This window comes from Pleuronectes platessa, chromosome 23, assembly GCF_947347685.1.
Source record: "Pleuronectes platessa chromosome 23, fPlePla1.1, whole genome shotgun sequence".
Taxonomy (NCBI): Eukaryota; Metazoa; Chordata; class Actinopteri; order Pleuronectiformes; family Pleuronectidae; genus Pleuronectes; species Pleuronectes platessa.
Window position 1 is genome coordinate 965,214 of NC_070648.1, and position 26,286 is coordinate 991,499.

At 47.1% G+C, this 26,286-nt stretch overlaps 1 protein-coding gene across 1 annotated transcript; it reads left to right on the top strand.

Annotated features, from left to right (window-relative positions):
* The first annotated feature begins 4,338 nt into the window (after positions 1 to 4,338).
* Positions 4,339 to 24,620, top strand: znf219 (zinc finger protein 219). The gene is made up of 5 exons (XM_053416143.1): positions 4,339 to 4,556; positions 14,609 to 14,693; positions 14,847 to 17,253; positions 17,437 to 17,583; positions 19,731 to 24,620. Exons 3-5 carry the CDS (start codon positions 14,850 to 14,852, stop codon positions 20,888 to 20,890), a joined length of 3,711 nt encoding a protein of 1,236 aa, XP_053272118.1. The 5' UTR covers positions 4,339 to 4,556; positions 14,609 to 14,693; positions 14,847 to 14,849; the 3' UTR covers positions 20,891 to 24,620.
* Positions 24,621 to 26,286: the final 1,666 nt, after the last annotated feature.

Here is a 26,286-nt window from a genome sequence, read left to right on the forward strand (position 1 = left end):
GTGTGTGTGTGTGTGTGTGTGTGTGTGTGTGTGTGTGTGTGTGTGTGTGTGTGTGTGTGTGTGTGTGTGTGTGTGTGTGTGTGTGTGTGATGCTTCAGTGCCCTCAGTCAGTATTGTGGCTGCATTGTGCCAGTAGGCGTCGCCTCGACAGCCGTTGTCACGGCAGCATTGTGATGGGGTGTGAGTGGTGGTGGTGTGGGGGGGGGGGGGGGTGACGGTGTGCATGTGTGTGTCTGTGTGTGTGTGTGTGTGTCAAGGGTGGGAGTGTATTACAGTATCAATACCCTGACACTGCGACAAAAAGGACAGCAGCCGTAGCCACATATCACTCCACCTCTGCACTCCCTCCTCCTCCTCCTCCTCCTCCTCCTCCACCTCCTCCTCCTCCTCTTCCACCTCCTCTTCCTCCTCCTCCTCCTCCTCCTCCTCCTCCTCCTCCTCCTCCGTCGTCTCCGTCCTCCCTCCATCCTCCCTCCACCCAAATCAATTCCTCCCTCCCTCCTCTCAATTGATTTCCCACCATATCTCACTGAATATGTGCATATTGATCCTCCCTCCTCCTCCCTCCTCCTCCTCCTCCTCCTCCTCCCTCCTCTTCACCTCAGCCTCATCCCTCACTCTTTTCTCTCTCTCCCCCTTCTCTTGTTTTTACTCAAACATCTATCAGATTTCATCCCTCCATCTACGCCCTCCCCTCCACCCTCACCCCTTATCTCACTTCATCTCTCCCTCCCTCTCTGTCTGTCTTGCACACACACTCACACACACTCACAGACACACACACACACACACACACACACACACACACACACACACACACACACACACACACACACACACACAGACACACACTCACACTCACACTTCCCCTCATCTTTCATTTCATCTCCCTATTCTTTCCCCTCTCTGAACCATCTCTTCTGCCCCCTCACTTCTCTCTCCATCACACCTCCCTCCTTGTCTCCCTCCTCACGGCTGTTTTTTTTTTTGTTTTTTTGTGTTTTGTGTGTGTGTGTGTGTGTGTGTGTGTGTGTGTCTCTGTCTCACTCACTCTCTGCATATTAATTGGTGCATTTCTGCTGCGGCGGAGAAAACAATCAAAGCGTCAGGGGCGGGTGATGATGCCACTGTGGCAGCCGCAAACACGTACACATATGTACCGTGAGCATACACACAAACACAAACAGACAGAGAGAAAGAGACACACACAAGGCCCCTACACACACACACACACACACACACACACACACACACACTCAGAGTACAGTTGCAGACAGAGCATGCATACATATATGCACTCGTATACACACACATAAGCTGCTGACACGCAAAATGTGCAAACACACACACTCAGACACACACATTGATTTACTATGTAGACAAGCATGCACTGCACATACGCCACAGACTTAGTCAGTCACTCTCAGACACACAATGGCAGGCTTACAATGGCTGATCCAGGAGATATGTTCTGCGTCAGCAAAGACATTTGAATTTCCCAGCCAACGTTTACCTTCACACAGAGTGCGAGCACATCACATTTAAATGTTCAAACCGAAGCGATTCAGGGAGAAAATGTTCCAGCTTTCAATTAACTCACACTTCCCTTTGTGGGTCGGAGAAAGCGAACGCACAAAGCGAGAGGTCGCATCACAACACTGTTTGGACTCGAGCTTTATTGCAGGAGAATCAAATCAAAGCGTTTTAAAAGCGAGAGAACGAGGTAAACAAAATGTAAAGGTGAACGTTTCTACATTCCTCCCAGAAGCCACCGTTCAACTGGCTTTGTGTTGTTGTGTTACGCTCGGCCTCACTCTGCAGCTCCCTGTGATGGAGGCTGAGAGGTGGTGGAGGAGGCGCGTGGGCTCCTCCACTCCACTCGCGTCCTGGCCCACGTACTGTGGCGTGGACGCTCCGCTCCTGCCTTGTTGTCGTTTGCCCTTCGCCCGATGCTCGCTCATAAAGTGCACAGAGCGACCGGCAGGAGAAACCAAGTCTGTGTGGAGCTCAGCACTTTGAGACGCTGAGCGATGGAGCAGATCAGGCCGATGGCAAAAGGTCTAATCAGGAGATCAGTGTATGTGCTTCTATTAAGATAAAAGGAGACACAGCGACTGGCAGGGAGAGTTAGTGGAGCTGCGTGGGTCTCGAATCAAGAGCATTCATATCAAGATTGTGGATATTCAGCCAGATTCCCTTTTGAATCAGATATAATGTTGGAGGGTAAGACGCACAGTTTGTCTGTAGGCAACAAGTCTGTGGATCCTTGCAGCTGGTGATGGAAACAGACACTTAAAGCCCGATCGTCTGTGCTCGTCTGTTCTGCAGCGTCATGACATGAGGTCCGATGTGAACAGCTGAGCAGCGTTCAGAGCAACAGACTGTCTGGCTGCTGAGAGAAGAGCTGCACGAGGTTCTAAACTGCATTCACCAGTAGGTTTAATATGAAGCCCACAGGAGAGTCATCTCACAGCCAGAAGGTTCTGAGTTCCAATCCCAAGGTCTCTCTGTGTGGAGTTTGCATGTTGTTGCTGAGCTGGAGACCAAAGTGCTGGATGGCTTCAGCTGCCCTCAAAGAATCAGCAGCACAGACAGAGGATGAATCCACTGACTCCTCCTCGCTCAGTTTGGGATTCAAAGCCCAAAACACGGGTTTTTATTTATTGTCAGTACATTTGTTAAGATGTAGAAGCCGAGTGTAAGATGATCACCTGCTGACGAGGGGAAGGTCTCACTTTAAATCTGATCCCTGGTCAGAAGCACAGGATTTAACACGTTTCCCTGCTTAGCTCTAACAGTGACCACCCTCCTAATGTTAAAGAACGTGAAAAACAATTCCTGGATCCAGCCCCTTAATCAAATCTTCTAGTTAACAGATTTTCTCGGACCCTTCCAATGAATAAAATCTGTTCTGTAATTTTTGTTTATTTTGCTAAAAGACAAACAGCGATGAAACGTTTAAAAAAGATAATTCTGTCAGCGTGAACAAACAAGCAGCAGGCAGGAGCCATGTTGGCCAATCAGAGGCCGGGATGAAAGTTCTGAACAGAACCATGAGGCTAACAATTAGTGGCGCATCGCACAGGGAGGAATCCCATTCATGGACTCACAGGGAAGTTATTAAAACCTTCGTAGGAATCTTTCACTTATTACTTCCCTTTTTGTGGAGGAGCCATTCAAACACAAATATAATTCAAAGAACATGTCCGTGTGTATTGAAGTGTGGCTGGAGGAGCTCTTTAAGGTCCAGTTATTGTGTCGGCCTCATTCTGCTCATCACTGTTGTTCCCGGCGGCTGAATGTGACCCGGCCGGCATCAAACAGCCGAGTCTGGTTCAGGAAGAGATTAGCTGCTGAGGAGAATCAAAGAAAACACTCGTGTTGGACAAAGGAGCCAAAAGGAGGCGAGAGTCTCTGCCTTAAATTCAACAGGTGGTGAGAAACTTATCATAAGAGTTTATTATAATGTGGCTCTGTTTCTGCTGGATGGGAAAGAACTCAGAGATTCTGCTTCTTCAAAATCTGCTCCACGTTATTTAGAATTTAATAAACTTATAATGCCTGCGATAAAAAATCAAACTAAATCAGAGCAGGATTATTTTTGAAGTTTGCATTTCGAGAGTTTTTAAAATGTGAAGAGTGAACTTGAACCTTTCAAGATAAAAGTCGCACTTTTTAAAACTTTTGCTTCTAACTTTTTAAAAACTTTATTGTCAACATTTAAACTTCACTCACGCAGTGTGAAAAAGTTCCTCCAATCGTTTAGATTCACTGAAGTGTCGACTTTATTCTCGACATTTCACTTTGTAATGTAAAATAAAATGTCTTCTTCCAGTTTAGTTTGCTTTTATTCTTAAGATTTTGACTTTATTCTTATCAAACTGACTTTAATCTCCACATTTTGATTTTATTATAATTTGAAGACAGTGTAAAGTATTTTCCTGTATGACTGTGTCCCTCCCCCCCCCTCCCCCCCTGGTGAGGCCATGTGCTTCGGGGGTGTCCGACCACAACACCTGACCTTCCTCCTGTCATCACTTTAAACTTCTATTGCTGTCAAACTTTTTCCTCCCCCTCCCCCCTTCTCTCTCTCTCTCTCTGTCTCCCCCCCTCACCCCTTCACAATAAAACGTCTCTCCCCTCTGTCAGCCCCCCCCCACCCCAGATGCCATATTTAGGATACAAATGTGAGGAGATGACAGCGTTGTAAAATGGTGCCCGTGCTGAGATTATAATTAACATTTCCAACCTACATCACTCTCCCTCCTCCGTCCCTGCCTCTCTCCTCCTCTCTCCTCTCCTATTCACTCACTCACTCCTGTACAATAAATGGGGAAGAAAGGGAAAGAAAGGGAGATGGAGGAGGAGAAGGAGGAGGAGAGAGTGAGAGTGAGAGAGAGAGAGAGGGTGACCAAACGGAGGGAGGAGGGAGGGGGAAACGGCGTATGCTTGTATACAACCCTGATTTCCATTTTTTTCCCAACTCGTAATGTATTTAATTCAAGTGAAACGTAATCATGACGTGTCGTGTCATTAATCTCCTCGCCGCCTCTCCCGTAAGTACACTGAGTCTTTACTTTACACATATATCTGCTTTTATGCCTCACGCGCCTCTCGCACAACGCTATGTTTACATGTGCACTTTTACGCGTGATGCAGTGACGCATCTGTGCCAAAACATTTACGCAAAATTATAGAATTTATCGCGTTTTTCTTTCATTTGTCTCCAGCGTGCAGGACACGGGATAATGGCCAGTGTAGTTGTTGTTGTGTTATTTCTCAGTTTGGATGTAAACGTGTGCGTGTGTGTGTGTGTGTGTGTTTGTGTGCACGCGCGAGTGCTTGCATGTGAGTGAGTGGCATGAAGCATGTATGTAACCGCGCGCTCCACGGACCACTTTACGTGTGTGTCATGTATGTGGAGCCGGTGTATGTGCGCGCGTGGCCGACATGGATGTGAGCCCGCGAGCCCCTTCGTAGATCCGTGACATGACAAAAAAAAGAACACACGCAGGGGGATTAACGCAGATTTAACGCAAAAGAAACAATGTAGCGTGAGAAAGAAGTGGAACCGAGCGGGACTCGAGAACCGTCGCGACCGCACGAAAAGTCGCTGAAAGCTGCGTTCGGTTCGGAATCCGCGGAACTTTAACCAAGTTGTGTTCGCGAGGGAAGCGGCTCTTCTCTGCTCGACGACGACCTCCCACCGCTGCGGGATTCACCGAACCGCTTTTGATTCTTTCCTAAAAGTAGCTCGGACGGAAACATGCACAAGTTGTCGGTGCGTAACGGAGCCTGTCCCCCGCGGGAAGCCGCACGCAGACGTGTCGTCCCGGGCGTGAAAGTGCATTTTTGCGTGTTGGCAAGTTGATCCACAAAAGCGTAATTTGCAGAGAGACGCGATTAGCCGCACTAATTCTTTTGTCGGCCGCACATCGGGCATTGTGCGGCGCATTGTTTGCGAGACGAGCAGCGTCACTTTCATCCGGGATGTGCGCAGAACCGCAGCCTCGGATCGGAACGCTCCGGAGAAACGTCTCCTCACTTTCCCCTCGGCGCTTTACTACAGTGTTTACTACCAGCCGGCTACTTGTCCTAACCTCACCCCGGGAAGTGGCACCGCGAGCCGGGCACGTCGGGCCAGTGTGTGCGTGGAGAACGCGTGGTGCCAGGCGGTTACAGAGAAGTTGCCGGTTTTCCAGCCCCTGCGTTAAAAATGTGCGTTTTTTTTTGGGAGGGGGGGGGGGGGGGGGGGACACGGTGTCGCTTCTGTTTTTGGGGAGGGGAGATTGGCAGCGGATTCGAGATGAAATCCATGATGGCACTTCTTCTTCCTCTTCTTCTTCTTCTTCTTCTTCTTCTCTTCCTCCTCCCTGCTCGCTCACTCGTCTTTTCCCCTCCCTTAATCTTTTGTATAGAAATTTAAGAACAAAATGGAGCAGGGGAGAGAGAGCGATAGATGGGCTGACATGACACAACCCCCCGACTTCTCCCAACTACCTCCCCGCTCTCCACGCTCTCTGCCCGGGCACGGATCGGCGGCCGTGCGTCCACGCCGCTCCGGTGGAGGTGTTGTTCACCGGCGCATTGTTTGTTGACGCTTATTTATTCCATTAACGTGCCTCTAATTGAGATGGCCGCGAGAGAGAGAGAGAGAGCAGCCGAGCGAGGGGTGGGGGGGGGGCGACTGAAAATGGTTGCACGTTATTGACGCACATCACTGGGGCGAGGAGGACATTCCTCTCGAGATAAGGCGCAGACGTGTCATCTGGGTTCGACCAGACCCTCCCGCCGCCTGGTCCTGGATCCGCTGGAGAGACGTGCACGGATCCTGAAATGCCCTATTTTTCACATCCCAGCCCAAATGTCACACTCCTCAGCGCGCGTGCACACTGGAAGTAGGTTGACATTGCTGCCTCGTCCTATAATCAGCGTGTCACGGGGCGTCCTCTCTCTCCACCTCGACCCGCTGCTCGCTGCTTTATGGTTTTAAACTTTGTGGATATGGAGCAGCCTCTGTAGATCCGCGTGCACGTGGAAAACAGAAGAGGAGAAAAGGTGTTTCTCTTTATGTTTCACTTCGATGACTTTTTATCTTCACCATGTTCACTGAAGCTATTTCCTCTATATTGAAACTAAACCTTAAAGCTTCACATGCACCTTTCACAACACGATGATTTTAGTAATAACTTTTTCTTGTCACTTATATGATCAGAAGCTTATTTTGTTTGTCAGAAACTCATAGAGACAAACCTCTTCTCTACATATTTGATAAACCAAACCTTAAAGCGTCACATCCACCCCCACAGGTCGTCGACCTTTTCAAACACGATGATTATTATTATCATTTGATTATTTCTCACTAGAACGTCCTTTTCTAAATCACATATTTTAACAGAAGCTACTAAACTAATAAAACAAACCTCCACTGGATCATTCATTTTAAACTAAACCTTAAATCCACCAAAAGTGATGAGAAAACTTTTTCCTCAGCACTTTGCCATAAACTAATAAAACAAAGCTCTCAAACTAAATGTTTTACCTTCAACCTTAAATCTTCATCTTTCTGTGGGACAAGTGTCCTCGTCCCTGAATATCATCTAAACTAAACCTACCATTTTTTTGCTTATTTCTACTTATAATTACTTTTTCCAATCACTTATAGTAACTAAAGCGACTTAGCCTCGTCATAAACTATTACATTTAACCTCTAAATATTTTATCTGAAACCTTAAACTAACCCTTAAAGCTTCACCTCTCTGTGGGAGAAGGTCCTCGTCCCCTTTGAGGTCGTCCACCTTTTCAAGTGCATCACCTCTTTTGATTATTTTTCACTTTTCTATTCTCGTACATTAACAGAACTTCTTTCTTTGGCAGAAGCAGAAAAAAAACAAGCTCTGCTCGATATTTGATAAACTAAAAAGCGTTGCCCTTCTGTGGGACAAGTGTCCAACAGGTCGTCCACCTCCTCCGAGACAGTTACGTATTTTATTGACTGGAACAAATGAAACAATATAAAACGTATTCATATACAACACAAACCCAAAATAATGTTAAAAGGACAGGAAGAAAGAATCATTAATTCCCTCCAGGAACCTAAGTCCCTCTGATATTGGCAGACAAGTAGATGATAAAAGCTTCTTTTATCCTCGTCCACAAAGATTCATACATGACGACTTCATGTTGTCGCACTAATGATCCGAACTCCACTGTCTCCACCCGTCTGATGCCCTCGCCCCATTCAGGCCCCACTCTGCTCGTTACGCTCAAGTATCCTCCTCCTCCACCTTCCACACCGCCCCCCCACAATCTTTGTACATACTGTACTGTACTTGAGGGGGGCCACACGCACCCCCCATCCAGGTGGCTCCCGGGGGGGGGGGGGCGGTAGAGATTGTAAGCGAGGGAGAAAGAGAGTGGGGGAGAGCGAGTGTTAAAAAGGGAGAGCAGTGGAGCACCAATCAAGGCCTCTGATTGATATAATTGGGTCATTAGTGCGCTGTGGGAGAGGCACCTGCTTGCCCTCAGTTAGGAGAATCTACTGCATTGTGACATTTCCACACTGAGGAGACTTCTCGCTGCCTGCCCGGGATTAGAGTGTATTTAGAGCGCGGGGGTCTTACTTAAATAGTTCAACACTTGTTCCATTTGTGCTCAGTTGTCAGACGACTTTTAAGCCGATTGGTGCGGCAGAGGCCGACAGGTAGAGGGTTCGCTTCCCCGGGAGTTTGGATGAGTGGAATCATACATTTGAGAATCAAAGGAAGGTGAGAAGGTGGCAGCGGAGGGAGGAAGGCCGGTTGAGGGTCAGGCTCCAGGAGATGGTCCCACGAGGTCCTCAACGAGAAGCTGACCTGTCCGTGTCGGCTCTCTCTCCCTTCAGCGTTCACACAGCTCCCTCTGTTTCTTTCTGTTCGTAGGCCTGAGAGCAGCAGCATGAAGGGGGGTCCGTCTGAAAGTGTGAACCCCCCCCCCCCCTCGTCCGTTAGTCTGGTGGCCCTCTGAGTGTGGTCAGACCTTTTAGGTTCAAATCCCCCGAGAGACACAACAAGGTTCCCCTCTGACCTCGTGTGCTTGTGGCCGAGGTGTGTGTGTGTGTGTGTGTGTGTGTGTGTGGGGGGGGGGGGGGTAACTGTCAAAGCTCTGAACACTGACCCTCCATACACGTCAGTTATATTTAACTCGCTGTGCACATGCTCTCCATATTTCCCCCGGGCCGAGTAAAGAAGCAACCTGTGTTACTATTCTCTCCATAGGAAGTTGCTCATATGTCTGATATATGTGATACACACATATTCCACAAGGAGGTCACCGTGTAGGGGTCAGCCTCCCAGGGGCTTCTGGGTAGTGGGCGTATTGCCTGAGGACACTTTGCCTGTGCCCATTTTGTATCACGATTTTCATGATTTCATAATTTGACAGATTTCAGTGCAGTTTTAGATTTGTGACATGGGAACAAATCCTCAGGTGGGAAGCAGAGATAAACCTTTTAGCAAGAACCCAGCGGCTGATTTGCTGCTGACATCTGAATCCAAAAGCAATTCTCCCTTGAAGAGGCTTCAGTGTGGTAATCCTGATCAGACGAGTCAGTCAGCGCGACACCGCCTCCGGTGGTTTGAGACTCGGAGCGAGAGCCTCGTCTCATCTGCACCGAGACGCTGGGACGTTCTCCAACGCTGCTGAGGAGGTGTGGCCTCACGTTCTCCTTCGCTGGAGGAGCGATTCATTCAGGAAGAGCAGGAGCAACAGCTTAGGAGGAGAGCGAGAGGAGGAGGAGGAGATATTAAGTGGTGAGTGAGACGGGAGGAAGGAGATAAAACGTTCCCATGAGGACCGGGGCGAACAGACCGGATCTGAGGACAGAATGAGAAGGTGTCATTTCTTCACCTGGCTCCAAACTGTCCAGAAGGTCGACTGCTCATCGATCTCACACCGAGACCCTGAGGTCCGTCGAGGGTCGACCTCAGGCCCTTTGACCTCAGGGCCTTTGACCTCAGGGCCTTTGAACTCAGGGCCTTTGACCTCTGGCCCTTTGACCGCGACACCACCAATCACCTTCAAAGCCAAAGAGACACAAACGTGTAGAGGAAATCCACCAGTGGAACCTTCACATAACGTGTTGGGTGCTCGGTGGGAGGCCCCCCCCCCCCCCCCCCCCCCATCACTTCTGGAGCTGGAGCTGAGAACCAGACAAAGTGGGAGGGAAGCAGCGAGTGAGGCGGGGGGGCGGGGGGGTTCAGGGAAAGGTGAAGTAAAGGAAATGAATCCCGTCTGTGGGGAAGCTCGCCACATGACCACGCGATAAACACCACAGGTTAAAATTATAGAGCACCGCACACAGAGCGGCCCCCCCCCCTCTCTCTCTCCGTACACTGGCTCTGTGCGGTCGGCCTCTCGATCGCCCACTTCCCCCCCGAGGGACACCTTCATCACATGAGAGCCCAAGTTATAACGCGGGGAGAAAAACACACTTGTGAGGATTCACAGAAGTACACACACACACACACAGACACACACAGATATACACTTGACCTCAGTGTGGAGTTCAGGCCGGAGACCTTAGAGGGGCCGGTTGTTAGGTGCACGGACAAACACACAAACACACACACACAAGCTCAGAGGAAAACAACACTAAAATACCTTGAGAGTGCAAAACAAACTGTCAGCGTTCAAACCATCTTGGTTTTTTAAAATGAGAAATAATCATATTTAGAGCTCGACAACACTACACCCCCACTCACACCTGTAACCTGCACCCCCCACGGTACTTACTGCCTGCTGGTCAGTCGAGGGAACACAGGTTCAGTCACTCCTGCACTGACTTCTCTTTCTGGAGTATACGTCCATTTGTATTTACGGTTCCTATCGGGAAATAAATAAATCTGATAATATGATATAAAACCTAAATGTAAAGAAATGAACCCGTCCAATGCAAATGAGAACTCGCTGGGGTCAAGTTGGGTTTGGACAAAAATGTTTAAATGATATTCGGGTCGGGTGTGTCAGGCTCCGCCCCCTGCTCCTCCAAATATCAAGATGGATGAACAGAGTGTCAAAGTGGAGGCTTCAAAATGGCAGCTCGCAGCCGATAGGTCACGTCACGTTTCAGGCTGTAATCATCATCAAAATAAATCAATCTGAGGATATGAAACTGCTCAAAGACATAATTACACAAACTGTAATGACGGGTTGTGAGGAGACATTGCTTAGCAGCTCACAGGGTTGACTTGTGTACGTATACGTGTACAAACCCACTTAATACACAGCCTGTAAGAAATATTCATACACAGATAGAGTGCGTCCTGCCCTCAGATACACACAAACACACAAACAACACAATGAAAGGTGTTCACACCCTCACATTTATAATTATGATGTGCAGTGTGAGCGGCGTGTTCGAACCTGCTTCACAATAAAGCTGCACCGCTCACTGGGTATTTACACAATGACTCCAGCCCCCCCCCCCCCAAAAATAAACTTGTCTGAACATATTGTACTCCTGCTCCCTTGGCAACTATTTATCAGCGATGTGATGTATGACTCAGCAAACCCCCCCCTCCGTCACTGTATTCACACACACACACACACACACAGACACACACACATTGTGTGGGAGTTGTTTTCAGTGTTTAAACGACGCTGATTTTAATTCCTTTTTTTGGGCCCAAGAAAATAAGGACAGTTGGCCCCTTGACCTCCGTCGCAAAAATTAATTTCCAGTTAAAGCAATTCAGCGCTTGAAGTGTCTCAGTAGCCACGAAGTGCGATTACAGTAATGACAACATCATGGCAATGCTTAACACAACAGCAGTGTACTTTTAAGCCGTCATTACCGAGCGAGCTGCTGCTGTGAGGCGCACTGTAAAAAAAACAAGTAAACGCAGGTAAATACACGTTAAATATATGTTATTATCATCGTTCATCTCCTGTTCAGACTTGACTGAAGGATTCAGGTGGATCCCGTGCAGCAGACATTAAATATGCATTTCTCTGATGTGTCTTTAAAAAGTGATTCCTCCCTCTGCTCCCGTCTCTGTACACTACTCACTTCCCTTTAAACAGCGTGTTGAGGGACGGCTGCAGATGATTATGAATGAATCATGTTTTGATGGTTGTGGACAAACGTGTCTCCAGCCATGAAGACACGAGGTTTATGAGTCTGGGACTCGTCGGGTTTCTTAGTTCATCTACACCTGAGGTTTTATGTGCGTGTGTATGTGGAGGATATTGAAGCAATGTTATTTGTGCGTGTGGAGAGTTGTGTAGCTGTATCTCAATCTGTGTGTGTGTGTGTGTGTGTGCATAGTCAGATATATAAATATGTAAAAGAATCAGTAAAGATTTACAAATGCGTAAAATGTAAAAATCTATAAATGCTTAGATAGCATAGATAGCATTTTCAGATTTTTTTTACACATTAATAAACCAGATTATACTCATACGGATTAATAAACGGTTACACAACATTTACAAATTTACAAATCTGATTACAAACACACACAGAATCTGAATTTGTAGTTTCCTCTACACATTCGCAGATCTAATGCCAACATGCATCTGCAGATTCTTTTACACATTTGAAGATTACACACACACGGATTGAGATAGTGTCACACAACCCTCCACACAGACACACACACACACACACTATTGGCCTCAGAAATCCCCCCCCCCCCCCTTTCTGATTTCCCTGCATCCTTTGCTGCACCTTATCTCCATCTAACCAAATTTTCTTTATTGGCCTGACGGGGTCGGTGGATGGGGCGGCCACCGTCATGGTGGAACAATGCATTGTGATGCTGATATTCATATGATAATACCATCAGACTGGAGATAGGTTCAGAGAGCCTCTGTGTGTGTGTGTCTGTGTGTGTGAGTGTGTGTGTCTGTGTGTGTGCTGACTTTTCAGATGGTTTTTTAAATCTGTTGTTCTGTGTTGATGTTAATCCGCAGCCTGCCACTCCACCGCTCTGTTCCAGCATGTCTGTCTCTTTACCCTTTTTATCCCCCCCCCCCCCCCCCCCGACACCACGTTGGCAATCACATTAAATCGTTTTCATTCATATGGCTTCCGACGATTCTTTTTTTTTTTTTTTGAATGCTCGCTGCCCAGTTTGTAACTGCACTGTATGTTTCTCTCCGTCTCTCTCCCCCTCTCTTTCTTTCTTTCCCTCCGTCTTTCTCATTTTTCGCTCTTCGCCATGTTGGCAGGGCCCAATCCACCAGCTGATATCAGCATTCCCTGGCACGCCGCCAACTGGCAGCACTGCAGGAGAGACAGAAAGAGAGAGAGAATGAAAGAAAATTAGTGAATAATAGACGGAGGGAGGGAGGGAGGGAGTGAGAGAATGAGAGGGGGATGGGAGGAGTATGAATCAGGGGGAGAAAGAAAGACAGAAGGCAAAGGAAGACGGGGAGAGAGAGAGAGAGAGAGAGAGAACAATAATGGTGGATTAAGAAGGGACATTGAGTGTGTGTCTGTGGTTGTGTGTCTGTTTGTGTGATTGATATGGTGTGATATCCCTGTGAGTCATAGCTGAGCTAAAATGTCAACTGGCTACATGAGAATCTCTTTGTCATCCAGCCTCAGTAACACACGCACAGACACGCACAGACCCACAAACACACACATGTACACAAATCCAGCAGATCACACAAACACTTAAGTCACGGCACCGCCACGTGAACACGGATGTGGGCGACGACACCTGCGAACACAGATGTTGTGTTGTGTTGTGTTGTGCCACAGTGATTGATGACCTTTTGTTTTTCATCGGCTGCGTCTCAACTCCATCGAGTGACGGACACACAAACAGCCCATGTGCACAAACCCACTGGAACTGAGGCAAACTGCTGTGCACTCACAATGTTTGGACGTGGCTGCCAGGACGCTTGTTGTGTGTTCACTTTGCTGCTAATCACGCTTTATGTTTTAGCTGACTGCATTATCTCAGGGTGACGGTAAACACACGGCAGAGGAATGAGCGAGTAGACGAGCAGCCATGAGTAAGCAGCGTGCGGGTCAGAGTCACCACACCCAGGCGGCAGATTGAAGAAACATAGCTGTGCATACGTGCATGTATACTGTGTGTGAACATGTGTGAACGTGTGTGTGTGTGTGTGTGTATATACAGTCCTGACTTAAGCTGCTACTGTGTGAGTGCACAGGAAGGGCGTGAGGGGAAGTCAAAACATCACGCGCCCATCCTGTTTGGGACAGTCCATGTCCTGTGGTGGTGGTGGTGGTGGTGGTGCCCTTAACTCCTAAACACACGCAGATACCCGCTGGTGCACACTCCCACTAATCGTCCCATATGGGCTCCCAGTATGCAGCAGTGGGACGTGAACACATGCAGGAGGCGGCTGAGCAGGTGTACACCTGTTACACACAGACGCACACATGCATGTGTAGACTGAGGGGTAAAAGAAGATCAGGAGGATTTGCCTTATACTTAATATTTAAAACACACTGAATACTTTGCTATAATTACTTTGCGATTGATTCAGTGTTATTAGCATTAGTGATGGAAAAAAGCAATTCTGTACAAATTGCTTTTAATCCTGTTTTGCAGAAATCTGATACCTGCTGTTTATCGCTCAGCAAACGCATTTACACCCACGTTATCACTCGGTGGTGGAGAGAGACACATTCTATCTACGTGAGGAAAATCTATCTGAACAAAGATAGTACTCAAGTCAGTTTTGAATATACTTAAATATTTGAGTAAAAGTACTTGCAGAGGGTATCCTATCCCTGAAAGCAACAGTCACTACATGATTGTGGCAGAGTCCGAATTGTTAGAGTAGAGTAGAAAGTACAGATATTTGCTGATATAAGTGAAAAGTACACGAAAAAAAAATCTACTTAAGTAAAGTACAAATACATTAAATAGGTACAATAACAAAGTGAATGTACTTTGAAACATCCATCCACTGTTTCATACTGATCATTCTTAAGTTTTAAGTTAAATTCGAACTTGTGCTCAAACATGTTTGTGTGTGTTTGTTTTTTAAATGCTATTTAAAGTGGAATTATTTTTAGATTTGTAATTTAAGTTCCTCATTAGTCATCTCATCAGTTGTTTTGTCTGTTTGTTTTTGTTCCCAGGAAATTAAAGGAGGAGGCTGCCACAGAAGAGAAACCCCCATCAGCCGAGACCATAAAGAATGGCATAAGATCGCACACACTGCTGGTAAATCCTCACTGTTTGCATCAACACTCGTTTTACAGTTACACACCAAAGTCGCAGTGAACGATAATTATACACAAGATGCAGATTTAAACCTTTAAACTTAAAGACATCCGTCCCCTTCACTGTCTCCCTCTCTCTGTTCTGCTGTGATAGAGGATGGATTCTCCACCGGAGTGTGTGTTGTCTCTCTCTTGTGAGCAACCCCAGTCCCCCCCGACGCTACCGTCCCTGGACCACAGCCCTCAGGCGCTGTCCCCTCACAGCCAGCTCTCTCTGCCCGACAGCCCCGTTCTCCTGCCCGTCCACAGCCCCGGACCCTCTCCCCTGAGCCCGGACACCACGCCTTACTTCCCCCTCTCCCCCTTCCCCCTCCACGAGGAGGACGACCACCACGACGTGGACGAAGAGGATGACGAGGACGGGCTGGATGCAGTTCCTCTGTCCCCGACCCCAGCGGTGGCTCTGTTCCCTGGAGGAGGGGGACAAGGAGCTGGGTGCAGCCCCTGTTTGGATACCTCCCCGCCGGTGACGCCATCAGCACCACTCCTTGGATTCGAGACCCTGGAGCTCGCCCTCTCCTCTGGGCCGAGTGGGACCTGCAACGACGAGCTGGACCTCCAGCTGTTCCAGAAAGACACTGTTACCAGGGCAGTACCTGGAGGGGGAGGGGCCTCATCAGGGCCTGCACTCAAGTTTCCCTGTCACGTCTGCGGGAAGAGATTCCGATTCCAAAGTATTTTGTCTCTTCACGCCCGAGCTCACAGTCTGGACCGGGACCGCCGAGCTTCAGCCCTCTACCGGGGCGGCCTCCCCTCAGCGCCCCTGAAGCAGCAGCTCAAGGTCCAACAGAATCACAAAGACATAATCCAGAATCACAGGAGTCACACAAACCAGCGTTCACTGCCAGGGACGCTCATCCAGCATCTGATAGAGGAAGAGCACGAGGTCAAGGGTCTCGATGACGGCCTTCAGACAGACCACAACCCAAACTTTCTACTGGATGACAGCACACCGTTGACCCCTCCACTTACAGAGGACCCTGTCTCTGTGACCTCTCCCTATTATTCCACCACTGGGGAGGGGGCATCTGCCTCCACGGCGTCTACGTTTCGCTGCCATGCCTGCAAAGGAAAATTCCGCACAGCTTCAGAGTTGGCACGACATGTCCGCATTCTCCACAACCCGTATAAATGCACCCTTTGTCCCTTCTCTGCCAGCCAAGAGGAGAGCCTGGCATCTCACTTGCAGGAGTGCCACCCTTCTCCAGAGGTTCCATCTCCGCCACCGGCCTTCAACTCCAGGCCCATTATTGCAACCCCTGACACTCCTGTGCCCACCCCGACCCATACCCCAGCCCCGACCCCGAACACCCCACAGGCGACCACAGCTGCTGCAGCGGCAGCGTCCCCCACACTGCCAGCGTTTCGCTGTGAGGTTTGCGGACAGCGGTTTACCCAGTCATGGTTCCTCAAGGGACATATGCGAAAGCACAAAGACTCCCTGGACCATAAGTGCCAGGTATGTGGCCGTGGCTTCAAGGAGCCTTGGTTCCTCAAAAACCACATGAAGGTTCATCTCAACAAGCTTGGACTGAAAGCTGGGCTGGGGACTCTTGGGGGGCCGGGAGCTGCCAATCAGCAGGCCAAAGGCTCCGCAACTAACCACTCTCTCAACGCCCTCTACTCAAGCCTCCTTCTGGCACAGCGAGGAGGTGGCAGAGGTGGAAGGTCAGACAGGAACGCTGGAGGCAGACTAGGGATGGGATCAAGCAAGTCAGCCATCCTAGGATACCTGGGGCTGCCCAGTGACGGTAGTGGGGCCAGCTGCATGGAGAGACTTCAAGCAGTGGCTCAGGTGGCAGAGATGGGCAATGGTGGTGGTGGGATTGGCGGCCCAGGAGGTGGAGACCTGGGAAGAGCCGCTAGAGCCATGGGTGACGCTACAGCATTGGTATCTGAAGGAGAACAGGCAACTTGGTGGCAGCTGGTAGCTCGCAGCCTTGCAGTCGCTCAGCAGCAGCAGCAGCAGCAGCAGCAACAGCAACAACAACAGCAACAACAGCAGCAACAGCAACAACAGCAGCAACAGCAGCAACAGCAGCAGCAGCAGCAGCAGCAGCAGCAGAGGTCCCACCAGCAAGGCCAGCAGCAGGGCCAGCGAGGAGCTGGTCGGAGCTCTGTGATCACAGAGGCTGACCAAGTCAGAGCCTACCTTGGAGGCCTAGATCCAAGAGAAGACTCAGGAGCAGGAGGGCCATGGGAGTGCCCCGACTGCGGGAAGCTGTTCCGCAGCCTGCAGCAGGTGGTGGTCCACGCTCGCGTTCACACTCAGAGGCCCCCGAAAGGAGGCGGGGGCGGCGGCGAGGCGGAGGGAGGTGGTAGTCGTCGCGGAGCGGGACCTGGACGAGCAGGCGGCGGCGAAGCGAGGCAGGAATCTCAGCTTCACGGCGGCGGATCCCAACAAGCGGGAGAAGTGAGACAGGAATCCAAACTGCACAGCGGTGGATCACAACAAGCGGGAGCGGCTACGGGGTTTCACTCTCTCATCTCAACCTTCAAAGGTACAATCACATCCGCCTTTCTTTTCCATTTGGTCTTTTGGGCTGTGTTTGTTTGCTCACATGTGAAGGTGCTATTATCACAAGAGTATGTTATTTCATATTGCTCCTCTGTTGTAAATAGAAGCTCTCGTGGGGGCCCTTTAACGCCACCTATTATCTGCACATTTCTCTCTCTACTTGCAGAAGAAAATGGCTTGACAGCAGTCTCCTCCATACCTTCAGTTCCCATCAGGGAGCGAGTGCGTGGTAGAGGAATAAAAGACTGCCCCTACTGTGGGAAAGCCTTCCGCTCCTCACACCACCTTAAAGTGCACCTGAGAGTTCACACAGGTGAGAAACTCTTGTGAGTTTAAAAAGCCACATTTATTTTTTTTAACCTTTATAAATCCCGGGAAAGGTTTTGTTGAGCAGAGCTATCTTTTTTAATTTTTTAATTTATTTTTACACATCACCTCAGAGAGCTGGCCGGTGCTAATCATAGCTTCTACTGCAGGCAGCTCCACGGAAGCAGCTCCTGTTTCAGTGCCTGGTTGAGGGTATATTACCATTAAGCCACTTTAGGGAATAAAACTGGTAAAATCTCTACGTCTTTATCCTCATCCCTAAAAAACATGTTCTCCGGAAAGGTTCCCTTTTTTTGTCGTGCTTCTGATTAGCCAGAAACTAAGCAAAGGGAAAAAGGTTTGACATCGTTTTTCTCACCTGGACCAACGAGGTTATGTTTTCTTTCAAGTTTTGGAAAGGTCGGGGGGCGGGTCACAGAAGAGCACATTGCTTTTTGGAGCAGATTTGATTACGGTGGCAGATCCAGGATCTTTCTTTTCACCGTCTTTTACATTGTGAGATATGACGTTGGTGGAGGTTTACATCTATGAGCCTGTTTTATGTGTCTATATTTTACAGGGTCAATGCATTTGAATTATTGCAAATGTAAAAATGTAAATGCACAATATTGAGCCATGCAGGCTAGTTTTCATCTGCAGGTTTACAGTTGAAAGCATCTAATTGACATTTTGACACATGCATAAAAACAAAGATTCACATACACAGACATCATATCTCTGTAACTTGGACCAAGGCACAGAAGTCCTGCTGTATTCTCACATGTCCTCGCTGTGGCAGTTCGTGGACATTTTACTCTGAGGCGGCAGGAAAAGCAACTGACTCAGACATTTCCCACACAGCCCCGGGGAAACATTCAGGAAAACGTCCAGACTTCAGTGCAGGTCCGAAAGCAGCTGCTGTGTTATATTCTTACATTTCATATTCTTATGCTGAAGTCATGACGGGACATTATTCTCTCACAGAATCTTCTGTAACAACAATCATTTTCCCTTCAGTCTTTGAGATTCAAGTTCCCAGACCTGCTCTTTGAAACAAGCCGACCTGGAGGTGTTCTAATTAAATTCACCTCAGATAATTTCTAACTAATTGGGACTGCGGGGCCGAGACGTGGCTTTTCAAACAAGCTTTAAAAAAAATACTAAATCAAATAAAAAAAAAACTTATACTGAACATCTTGTGACTCACTCACTCACTGTAATTAATGATCCATACTCATAAGACTCTATCAGCGTGAGTCACTGTCATTTTGTTGCTTTGTTATTTGCCTTCGCTTGATGCGTTTGATCAGAAACTGAGACCCGTCTTCCATTTTCAATCTCTAGCCGCTGATAACTGGAGCTCGTCCAAGTCCTTCCTGCACGACAGAGCCCAAAAGGCATTAAATGAAACCTATTTAGTATTTCCATCAAGAGAACTCATCTGCAGCTGGCAGGACCCATCACATCCCAGTTATATTATTCATGGTAGCACACAGCTCTCTTTCTCATGCACTACTGCATCTCTCGGCCATCAAGTGATTACCACATGGTCAGTAATTTAAGTGAAGGCATCAAATTATAATAATTCCCTCTTGAGAACATCACTGCCTCTCGAGACTTTAAAATCCCTTCATTGTATTTTGCTTCTGAAATTTAAATGAAATTGATCGTCCGGCGACGTCTTCATCAACAGATCTGAGTTCTTCTTTCCTGATAATTCTTTTTGTTCCTGTGAATGAGATCATTAAAGCTTCTCCAGTGTCAAACATCTCCTGCTGGTGATGGCCTCCAGCCGTCTCTTGATTTTCCCAGAGTGTAATTGTTAATTACTGATGGAATACTGCCATCTCCCTTTGAAACGTGAAACTACATCTCTCACTCAACACTGCTCAAATGACTGCTGAGCAGATTTGTCTGATTATAGAGTTTGTACAGTTCCTATATTGTTTTTTACATGTTATGAAAACCAGTTTGCTGACTCTTGAAACTCATCTTTTGTCCTTTAATTACAATGTGACACCAAAACTAACCAGATCAAAGAGACTATGGAACGTGGTCCTCACGTGTCACCTGTGGGTGAGGTTGGACTTTAATTCCTTTGCTGGATGATGAACTGATTTTCAAACCTTCTTTTCTCCATCCTGTTTCCTCCAGGTGAGAGACCCTACAAATGTCCCCACTGTGACTATGCTGGAACCCAGTCCGGTTCCCTGAAGTACCACCTGCAGCGGCACCACCGGGAGCAGCGCAACGCCTTGTCCGCCTCGTCCAACTCCTCCTCCGCCGGCCTCACCTCCACAATCAACAGTCTGACCTCTGGAACCTCTGGACTGGCCAAGCAGCGCCGCTCCCAAACCAACCACTGCCCCATCAACCGAGGCCCGACAGACCCCCCCGCCTCTCGTCTGGGCCAACAGTCCTGGCTTCTGGGGCTTCCGGACCAGCGAGAGAACCGCAAGGCCTTGGCGGCTTTGAGGGACGTGGACTTGGAGACCCAGTACAGGTATCTGTCTGGGGTGATGGGAGCTCTTTACCAAGGTGGAATGGAAGGAAGCTGGATTAGAGAGTCTCCCCCACCAAAGGCCCCTAAAGTGTCCCGGCGTAAGCCCCTCACCACGAGCCGGATGGTCCAGCCTTCCAGTGACAAGGAAAGCCCTGCGTCTTCAACTCAGGAGGGCGGGTTTGAACCTCTGGATCTGTCCCGTCGTCCCTCACCAGGGTTCGGGGGGATGGAGGATGATGTGGTCTTGAGTGTGGGGGAAGGAGGGGTTGTCGATGGCGGTGATAACTCATCAGGCGTCAAACTGAGTCAGTGTTTGTTCTGCCCATTCCGTACGTCCTCAGCAGAGCTCATGGCCATGCATCTCCAGGTCAACCACACCAGTAAGTCTCGGCGTAAAAGAGGCTCTTCAGCTACCTTAGACTACGGCGGAGCCTCGAAGTCCACCAAGCTCGGGTCGGACTTCTCCGACCTCGATTCCTTGGGGATATGGAGGCCTGAAGGTGAGGCCCCCCTGGGGGAGTGGTCCTCAACCCAGACCCTCAACGGGCTCTCAGGGGATCAAGCAGGACATGGGGGTCATGTTCTGGACTACCCGGACTCCAAACTGGCCTCGGTATCCAAGAATGTAAGGGGCGGTCTGGGGCTGAGGGAGAAGCTGGAGGAGGAGGATGACGAGCAAGAGGAGGAACTGGAGGATAACCTGGAGAACAGCAGTGGAGAGGACTCGCAGGACCAGGATCTGAGGATGTCCCTCGCTCTGTCTCCAGCCCTGAGCTCCATCCACATGGTGGAAGACGAGGAAAGAGTCTGAGATGACTTACAGGGCGTCTGACGACTCAACTCGGATGGAGGTTTGGGTTTTTGAAGAGCATGGGAAGCATCGCAGAGAGAAATGGTTTTAAGGTTAAATGAAGAATTGCCCCTTTACACTTTCATTTCCAGAGAGACTCGAGGAATCTGGTGTTTTGGAGGTTTTCGAAACAGATGAGAGGGAAACATCACAGCTGTTAAGTTCCCTCTCCTCAGTTTCGAACGTGTGGTTTACCTCAGTACAACAAACGTCCTGTTGAAATATCACAGACGCATCTTCACAGGATCTTTAGGCCACTTGTTGTTTTGTTTTTGAGCTTCACTCTAAGACGGAGGATTCTACGATGATCTCCTCTTTGAGAAATAAGTAAATCTCGGGGCAGCGCTTGCATCATTCCAGAGTGAATTGAGATGCATTTCTTTCACAATTGTAACGGACTGTAAATCCCACTTCACCATACTGACCCGGTTGGAGCTGACTGAAGAGACGCTCTCCTGACTCTGACCACTGAACAGTTTGAAGTTCCTCCTCCACCCACACGGAGGAACCTGTAGTCCGGACGAGTTTCAAGCTGTGACCATCAGCGAAGCTACTTGGTTTTAAGTTAAGGCGTGAGGTGTTGCAGGCCGTGTGTTTTCTCTGTGTTTCACTGCCTTGTGTGTCTGAAAAGTGTTTCTAGATGATTGTCCTAAAAGAAAAACCGCAAGAAAGCATTTGTAATTTTGTTTATTTTTCAGTTAGTGCCTGTTCGCGTACTGTATGTTATTGAGAGAGTCTCCGGTGTCGCTGAGGCTCCGATAGGTTCATTCATTTTATCTGAATATACAGTTTAAAACGATTTAAGTACAGTATATTTGTTAAAAGTGGTTCTAGGTCGTTGTGAATAGTTAAGTTGTAAAAGAAACGCGACGGCGGCTGTTAGCGGCTCGGCTGGAAAAGAAAAGACAAAAAAAGAGTTGGTGATATATACACAATGTTTAATGAAAGACGTCAACGCCTCGGCGGTGAAAAGGGGTCACGGTTCAAATCTCAGTGTTTACAATGATGTGGGTCGGGGGTCGCAAACCACAGAGCCGGAGTCTGACGGGGCTCGAACCCACGAACACAATCAGCCGACACGAGACTGCGACTCAGCGTGTCCAGAAAACAACGCCACGTTCTTCTCCTCCGTAGGAGAGAAGACAGGAGGTAGAGACAGAAAAAGAAAAGAAACACCTTCTACTCTCTGGTGTCGTTTAGACGAGTAGATCCCCGCTCTTCTTTTATAAGAAAAGAAAAGACAATGGTAGGAGTAAATATTAAAACACTAACAAATGCATAGACATCCCAGTAGAATATGTGTAGCTTTTGTAAAGACCAGAAGAAAAAAAAAAAAGACGAGACTTGTGTTTATTTTCATTTCCAGATTCTTACAGAAAAAGGTTATCAATATAGGTAATATTGATTATAATGTTCGTGAGCTAAGACTAGTTGGAATGTCTATACAGAGCACTGTGCAAGGTTTGAGTTCCCAAAGTAGTTGTTTTTTATTTTTGAAGTTATGGATATAGACCAAACATCTTTTCTTTCCAATGGAAGTCGTCACTTTCTGTTTTTAAAACGTGTGAAGTTGTGGTTTGGTGAGATTTACCCCATCGATCAGGGAGAAGAGGCCGTGAGTCAAACTTCCACCCGGTCGTTAAATAAAGTTCAATATCAACTCATCAACACTACGATGGAGCACTGGGGCCAAACTGGAGAAAGATGATTGAGATTATGAGAATAAGGTTTATTTGAATAAGAAGCTCGACATTCCTCATTTTAACGCAGGGGACAAGTGATCTTATCTTATTCTCCCTCTATATGACATGTAGCCTAAAATAACCACTTTACTCTCTTAAGTGTCATAACATTCTGACTTTATCCTCGTTATATGATTTTATTCTCATAATACCACCCATGTATTCTCGTAACATTATCTTATTCTCGTGATATCACAACTTGACTCTTAGAATCTCAGATTCTTCTCTCCCTGGCCCTGATCCTCTGTTCTGCTGTCATGAAGGTATATTTATGAAAAATGATGAATGTCAGGTGGAGGTTCTCCAGGTGAACAGCTGTTATTTATCTACCTGTCGATGGGGTATCCTCTGACTGCAGCCACACCTTGATGTGCATTAATGTGTGTACGTTGGTTTTTAGAGCACCTTATGAGTTTTGTAGTGAAAGTCCCTTAGTGGTGTCTCCTTAACAACTACTGTCAATGCCACCGTGCCTTCTGTTTCAAGCACTTCCTGGTGTATTTTGTAAAACTCACCAAAAGCACTTAGCCCATCTCGACACTCTCTCTCTCCCTCTCTTTCCCTCTATCCTTCCACTCCTCCTCCTCATCACCTCTTCTACTCCATCCTCCTCTTCCTCCCGACCCCTCCTGGTGTTCTCATGTCTCTCTCGTCCTGGTCAAGGTCACGAGGCCTTCAGTTCAAACTGCCGTGGAGAGACTCTTGACAGACAGGACCACCTGACCTCTAGAGGAGTCAACACATCATGTAGTCGTAGGGTTTCACTCCTGTTGAACACTAACCCTCGGTAAACCAAAGCCCAAAGTCTAAGACTAATTTAATCTTGTGAGCTGCCAAAATATGTCCGAGTGACACTAAAGTTGAGAAAACACAATAATTCACTGATCCTCTGTCATTTCTTCTCTCCCCCCCGCCCACCCTCTCTCTCTCCTCCTCTCGCTCTCTCGCTTGCTCTTCCTCCATGTCCCTCTCTCGTCCGTTTCCTGTCTCTCTCTCTAGCACCACTCGAAGGTGACGCGTACTATCTGGTATTGAGGCCTTTATTAGATTTTTATTTCAGTTTGTGTGGTGTTTGTTCGATGCCGTTGAGATGGAAAAATGCTCTTCTTATGATGATGATATTATTATTATGGTTTTGGCATTATGGTTAAAAAAGAAAAGAAGATAAAAAAACAAGAGACATGTGTTGTTGAATGTTGTACAGATAGAAATAGAGATGTTGTGTTTTTTTTAAAGAGAGCACAAACCCGAGTGATGGTCCCTTCTCCTCCTCCCATTGGCAGATGGGAATAAAATAAAATGCCGATCGTTCTAAATGTCTAAGGACAAAAAAACTCTCTCAGTGATGGCCGGATTTTTAAATCATATGTTTCTTATCATAAAGCATTTCTCTCTGGAGACTTGAATGTAATTATTTGACTCGGAAATCCAGAAACCAAATTTGAAGAAGAGATAACAATCCTGTGTGAGACTGAAGCAGCACTTGACTGAAAGTTAAGTTGAATTAAAGTTTCTGTGAGTTGAACTCTGAGTTGAACTAATTTGAACTCACAAATATCTATAAAATCAACAGAAGCTTCTGTTAAATCTGCTGAAATAGACTTTTGCACATTTCTTTAGCCGAGCGCGATGCGGCGCCCTTATGATAATCCAGATGTTTTGAATATTGCACCTTTTCCCCTGATTCTAAATCAGGTCTTTTTAACCAAAAGGATACGATTATTATTTAACGTGTGTATCGGACGAGTATTTATCGGTGAGGATCCTGGTGAAAATCCCTGTGAGCTGGGGGGGCCACGCCGGGTTTGGGCTCTTGTGTAGTTGACTGCCATTGCAGTGAGGGAAAAACTGATCTAACATAGTAGTGACTAATATGACTTTGTGGACAGATTAAAAAAAAGAAATAAAAATGAAACACATTAGAAATAAATAAACACAAACAAAAATAAGCCAGTGTCTCTTTCTTACGTGTTTTACATCATTGTTCATGTTGCAGGTTTGTGACGCTGCCACAACTTTCAGAGAAAGCTTCAGCGCCATCTTGTGGCTTCAAATGAAGTTGCATCAATGTGTGGAATGTGGAAGCGCTGCCTTCCTCTGTTTATACACTGAGGTTATTATGATTTTTAAACGATAATGATAAATGCTGGATAAAGATATGTTGATGTTAAAAGAGTCAAAGTATAAATAATAGTCAGGGAGTCTTGAGAAGAGTTATGTGATATGTGGATAATACATGTATGTAAAGATGGACGACATGACAAGAGAAGGTGTCTCATCGCCCCCTGGTGGCGGACTGCAGTGTCAGTCATAAACCCTGCCTCCTCCATGTTAACAGATGGGACTAACTAAAAACTCATTACACCTCAAAGAATGTTTTCTCAAAGACGGTTACTGTAATTTTAGGAAGTTCTTATCTTGTGTGTTCAAGTTCTCATTGTTACAGGTTAGTTTGCGTTTCATTAGTTATTTGATGATATCAAATTGGGGTCAAAGGTCATGATTGACAGGTGGGACTGAGTCCGGATTCCCAAGACGTCTGCGTTGTGTCGTCCATCTTTGTTCTGGACGTTATACCTGATTGTAAGTTAATTCAGTTAGAGAAATACATTTACAGTAAATATCATTTTGTGTAGTAGAAATATACTTGTTTTCCACTGGAGGCCAAGTTTCTGCTTCATTTATGTAACATGAGAAAATACTCTGGTACACTCAACCTGTAAGTGACAAAAGGTACAAGTACTTTGCTAAAGACTCACAGAACTACGTTCCCGTGTAGATCTGTCAAATGGAACAAATTACACTTTGTTTAAATCTCCTCTTTAAACGTGACTCAAACCAAACAAGAAGCAAGTACAGATGTTGTATGAACCAGATGTTATCAGACAGAGGCTCTGACTTGTGAAGGCCCCCCTGCCCCCCCCCCCCACCCCCCCCCCCCCCCCCCCCCCCCCCTTGTGGTCTGTAAAGAGCTCGATCGTCTCCAGGCGTCGGCTAATTAACGATCATCTGATTACCTGAACCTGTTTTACTGCAGCTGTGAGATCCAGAACCAGCAGCTGCCTGGGAGAAGGAGCACGAGGCTGAGGAAGATATAATAACATTCATAAACCAGAGTTACACAAGATAGTATTATTTATGATTTTTGTAAGTAGATTTTTATCTATTTCTGATGTATATATAGATATAAAGATAGATTCACTCATCAAACTGTATCGTTCTACATTAGATTCGGTAGATGGATGAAAGTCATTTTGTGTTATTTATGGTCTAAATAGTCCATAAAACAAATCTTCACCTTGATCTATAAAAAAATTTATTTTGGAAAATCCCTAATGAAGGTATCACAATGATTCTTGTATATATAATTATAACTGACTTTATCATATTTAATTATAGAACAAAGGGTATTTTATGACAATGGCCTAAAGATTTTTTTTAATCCAAATAAATAAATAGAGGATAATGAAACTCCAATTAATATGATTCTGTGGGAGGCAGAGTGAGAAGCTCCAGGTTACGCTTCTTATTATGTTCCTATTAGCCTACATCCTGTAGTAGGGCAAATAGTCTGCTCCCTGGTGACTGGAGGAGAGTGAGTGGGCGAGGGGGGAG